This window comes from Wasmannia auropunctata, unplaced genomic scaffold (genome assembly GCF_000956235.1).
Source record: "Wasmannia auropunctata unplaced genomic scaffold, wasmannia.A_1.0 LD336092.1, whole genome shotgun sequence".
NCBI classification, from domain to species: domain Eukaryota; kingdom Metazoa; phylum Arthropoda; class Insecta; order Hymenoptera; family Formicidae; genus Wasmannia; species Wasmannia auropunctata.
This window is the reverse complement of record NW_012026798.1, coordinates 3,057,812-3,063,241: the sequence shown is the minus strand read 5'-3', so window position 1 is coordinate 3,063,241 and position 5,430 is coordinate 3,057,812. Positions and strand designations below refer to the sequence as shown.

The window sequence follows — 5,430 nt, the reverse complement described above, 5'->3', positions numbered from 1 at the left end:
TTGAAATTAGCTTGTAGAGGAGAGAGGATAAGATCCGTCACTATTTGCCCCCATCCCCTTCCCTTACACTGCACATATCTTTCCCTTTACAAAATTAAAGCCCTTTTATAATAAAATCTGTAAACGATCGCATGCTGTATATCGATAATCACTCGTCGTTTGCCGATAAGTTGTCATTTAATGAGCTTATCGTGCGTGGCACGAAGAACAATTTTATTTCTGAAATATACGCGTGAACTAATTCTAATTACATGTCCTGTGTCCCCACGGTCAAAACCGTGGCGTCTAGTTAATTCAGTATACTCTCGTGAGACCGGGCGATTTCATGTGCGCAAACAAGATCACACGCGTGTGCGTGATACTTTACATACCTGAGTACCTATAGAGGAGGACACAATAAATAAATTATGCACTAAAGAAGATTAATAATTAAGTTTGTCGGAAAGATCAATCATTGTAAACGCAAACTTGAATAAGAATCACAACATGTTGCATATATTGAATCATTTTTAGAAAAACGTGGAAAAACAACAAAATTTAGAGGGAACAAGAAACGAGAGATGTATGAGAAGTTATCAGGAAAAAGTTATCTTCTTCGTGTTTCTTCCAAATAAAACAAGGCACCATTTCGAAAAATCACTCTCTCTCTTATCTATTCATTCCTTAATTTATCGCGTTTGACTTTGGGGTAACGCATTCTTCGTTTCGTTTCGGAACGGATGTAAGATGTAACATCCGGCATTGGCCTCATGAAAAAGCAGTTAACAGCATGCCACCTATCGTAACAGCAGTCTAAGTGAAGGAAAATATGAAAGAAGTTCATAAATAATTTGTAAAGAGTTATGCTGCAGGTGCGTTCTGCATTCGTGACGACGCGGCCGCGGCACGTGCTGCATAATTATACGTGTTAGCTTGTACATATTTCCTACTCTCCTCACCGCGCGCTCGACCTAACTTTGCTTTTTATCCCCTTCATTCATGCCTCTCTCACACCACGATGGCGCTTCATCAAAATGCATTTCCGCAAACTCGGTGATACGATACGCATCCGACCTTTTTCAGCAGGCCTTTCAAATATCCCTTCGTATTTACACGTTTCACTCTATCTTGCGTTTTTTTTTTCGACAGTATACATATAAATATCTGAATATCTCTCGAATTTTTTTCAACTGCAGAATATCTTTTTGCTAACATTTAATTGCTAATATCACTTTTCTGGTATTAATTTAAATTAATTGAAAAGTGCCATCGATAGTAAAAACTTTATGATAATGAATGTGATTAACAGTACCTCTGTTCCATTATTGTGTTTAGATATTATTAATGTTTAACAAATATTGGGCGTCTTTCAGCAAGAAACACAGATGACTGCAGTGTAATACGGCAAATCATTTCATTCTCGTTGTTTGCAAATTGTTAAATAACGATGAAACAATTCATTGTGTTACACTGTGTCATCTGCCGTTTCTCGCTAGAAAACGCTCGTTCACGGAAAAAAATTGCTGTTGCCACAACCTGATAATTGTGATAATTTTCGCCCATCAATTTAGAAGAGTTATAGGAACTAAAATACTTTGGAAGTGATTTATATAGTTAACTGAACCCTCAGCCTCAATGTTGTGACGTGTAACTATATCATATATATCTCTCAATCATACTATTTGTTGTACAGACCATACTAGAGAGATAACAATTATGCTTCGGTTGAGGCAACCACATATATGAAGATATTCTAACCGAATATTATTTATCCTAAGCACTACGGTTGTGACAACCGTACTGATAAGTATACCTTAACAGATGAATGCCATGTAACATCAAAATAACTTAAATTCACATGCATTTCTTTTCCAAACATAGAGAATATTGTTGTAACATCCACAGCAATTTTTTCCGTGTGCCTTATTTATTGTATCGTCCATTCTACCTTGCGGCCCGAAAAAGAAAGCGATCTTTGGGAATTTTTTCGGGAAAAGTGATCAAGATCACAGACTTTATTGTTTTTACATATTATTTTTTGTACTTTTCTCTTTAATCTGTAATTTTTTGAAGTCAGTTTGTTGACTGTAAGTCTATGCAAAGTTCCGATGAAGAAGCCTTTCCGACTTGAACATGGTGCCATGGGGGAAGTACCGCAGGTCGCACCAGTCATCTAAAACAGTTAAACCAACGATTTTTCTGTTCAAAAAGAATGTCTCTATGGAATAGACTACGATAATTGAGTTTGCATAAAAATTAACAAAATGGTGGCCATTTGAAAAAAAAGTTCGATTTTTGGCCTTAAATTTTGCTCTTATTTTTGCGATAAAAAAAAAGTATTATTGATATAATTGTAGTCTATTCTATAGAGACATTCTTTTTGAGCAGGAAAATTGTCAGTTTAACTGTTTCAGATGACCGATGCGATCTACAGTACTTTCCTCCATCAATTCAAGTCGGTATAGCTTCTACATGGGAACTTTGCTTACAGTCACAAATGGACTTTAAAACATTACAAATTAAAGAGAAAAGTACAAATAAAATGTAAAAACAATGAAGTGTGATCACATTTCTTTCTTTTTCGAGCCACAAGATAGAATGGACTCTTAAATCAATTGTATAGATTTCCTTTCGCTGATGTGTCGCTGTATTGTTAATTATCATATTAGTATAATTATATATCATATATTAAAGAATAAACCAAGAATACTTATTGACAAGAGAAAAAAAGAGAAGATTTTTGGAGAAGAGCATTTGAGTATTTTATTTTTGAGTACGTCGCTCAAACTCTCGCTATATATTGCGAGGAGTATTTGAAAAGCGAAAACCGATTGCACGCGCGCGTGTTTGAAAGAGAAAATGGAAAGGTGGAATATTAAATGCGAAATAAAACTGATCTTAACATAGATGTTATGTCATTCCTATACGTATAGTTGGCAAGACTCGGGCTTGAGGCAAGTAAAATTATCATGGCGAAACGCTAGCTTTTGTATCGCCTCGTCGAAAGATATCGCCTGATCAGTATATATATATATTCAATTAGTTGTCTACTAAAACTTTCAACGGAAAGCGTATATATCATCGGAAAACGTTTCGAAGCGAGATGCATAAAAAAAAAAAATGGCCATGACGCGACGAAACGATAAACACGCGCGTTGAAACGCGAATTGAAGAGCTTTAATTGGCATGTTGCAGATGAGCCATCCGGGAATGGAGAGCCTCGACATGCTGGACCCAGCAAACTCGATGACGACACTGACGCCGATGTCCGAGAGCACGGGCGGCGGGCCGGGGCACCACGCGGGCATCCACGGGCCCTCGGTGTACGGCGGCATGAACGGTATGATGAGCCATCACCATCATCACAGTAACCTGGGCAGCGGTGGCGGTAGCGTGCCGCATCCGGCGCACCATCATCCGGCGATGGCCGCGGCGGCCGCGGCCGCGGCCGCGGCGGGCCTGCACCCCGACGCCGACACCGATCCGCGCGAGCTGGAGGCCTTCGCCGAGCGATTCAAGCAGCGGCGCATCAAGCTCGGCGTGACGCAGGCCGACGTTGGCAAGGCGCTCGCGAATCTCAAGCTGCCGGGCGTCGGCGCGCTCTCGCAGTCGACGATCTGCCGCTTCGAGTCGCTCACGCTCTCGCACAACAACATGATCGCCCTGAAGCCGATCCTCCAGGCGTGGCTCGAGGAGGCGGAGGCCCAGGCGAAGAACAAGCGGCGCGACCCGGACGCGCCCTCGGTGCTGCCGGCCGGCGAGAAGAAGCGGAAACGCACGAGCATCGCCGCGCCGGAGAAGCGCTCGCTGGAGGCGTATTTCGCGGTGCAGCCCCGGCCGTCCGGCGAGAAGATCGCGGCGATCGCGGAGAAGCTCGATCTCAAGAAGAACGTCGTGCGGGTCTGGTTCTGCAATCAGCGGCAGAAGCAGAAGCGCATGAAGTTCGCGGCTCAACATTGACCCGAGGGTGGCTTGTGACAGCAAAACTGACCGTACCAGCTGCCCAGTCTCGAGCCCAAACCCGAACCTCTCACTGAGTTTCAGGGTTGGCCGTGAAGCGCCCGAAACTCTGAAGGGTGGGCTTCCCCCGAGACTCCCGCAGGTGGACATGACGGTGAGGCGTGAGCGAGTCACAGGAGATTCCAAATCGTCGTCGTCGTCGTCGTCGTCGTCGTCGTCGTCGTCGTCGTCGTGGGATCAAACGTCACCGGGATATCCATCCGCGGCAGTCTTTCACGGCCGCTAAAACGAATGGCTCGATACCACGGGCAGGTGTATCGGTACGCGATAGGCTGTCACAGGCTGAGAACGAGTCGCTTGTTATCACTGCGCGTGTGTAATATGCTTTTTGAAACGCATATTTCTGAAATCACCGGTTGCAGGGAACTATTCTTGACCCGTTTCGGTTCGCGATTCTCTCTCCTCTTCGGCTAACACGATTACCTCTCGTGAACGTTACACAATCGATGCAATGAAACGCTGGGTGACGACATTTACGAATGTTTCACGATGGATACATTGCGATATATTACGGCAGCAAATATATGTCCATATCATGTCGAAATCAGTATGATCGTTTCGATCCATCACAAATCGATATCATCGTTTTCTTCACACGTAGAGATGTAAACAAAAAACGTTTTTTTTTCTAACAGAAAAAAACATTTGAAAAAAAACGTGTTTTATTTTATTGAAAAAATACAAATTTAGTTTATTTTCTAATTCCGATAGCACGACTAATTAATTGTAAATAGTAATTATATAATTATATAATTAATTTTAATGTGATTTACATTTAACTTTTACAAAAGGAGAATCTTCTTAATTCATTTTCTAAACAGCTTTTCCTTAAGTAGAATTTATTATAATTATTCATTGAAGTCCTTGCTTCAAAATATGTTTCAGAATCAATATATTGGCTTTCTCGTTCTGCATAAAGGTTAAAATGATGATAATTTAAATCTATCTATAAAATAAAAAAATCATGAAAAATTAACTTATATTAAGCAAAATATAGATATTAAATAGATAGCTGAAAAAAACCAAATTTGGAGAAAAAAACAAGGCTTATGTTTTTTTCTAAAAAAATGTATTTTATAAAAAAAAACAATTTAGTTTTTTTCTATTTACATCTCTATTCACACGAAACGGAAATTGTTGCAAGACGATCTAATGTAGAATGAATCACTTTTTTTTAGATTGTCTCTATTAATTGGCAATTCTCTAGCTGACCTTTCCTTTGATGAAAACATCAAAAAACATATCCTACACCCTTAATGTTGAAATAAGTAAGTGGAAAAAAACGCACACTACTACTCCTCTTTATTTTCACTCGAAAAAACGAATGCGAGTAATATGCAGATAATGCCGAGAAAACTGATCGAAAACTGATTCGCAATAATGCATAACGCTTTCAACGGTATGATTTTTGGAAAATGGAAAACTCCGCAC

At 40.5% G+C, this 5,430-nt stretch overlaps 1 protein-coding gene across 1 annotated transcript in view; it reads left to right on the top strand.

The window, feature by feature from the left end:
- LOC105463028 (inhibitory POU protein) overlaps positions 1-3,939 on the top strand; it is a 63,922-nt gene extending 59,983 nt beyond the window's left edge. Inside the window, exon 4 of the mRNA XM_011710034.1 lies at positions 3,175-3,939. Coding sequence (XP_011708336.1) covers positions 3,175-3,939 — 765 coding nt within the window. The remainder of the gene's footprint in view (positions 1-3,174) is intronic.
- Positions 3,940-5,430: the final 1,491 nt, after the last annotated feature.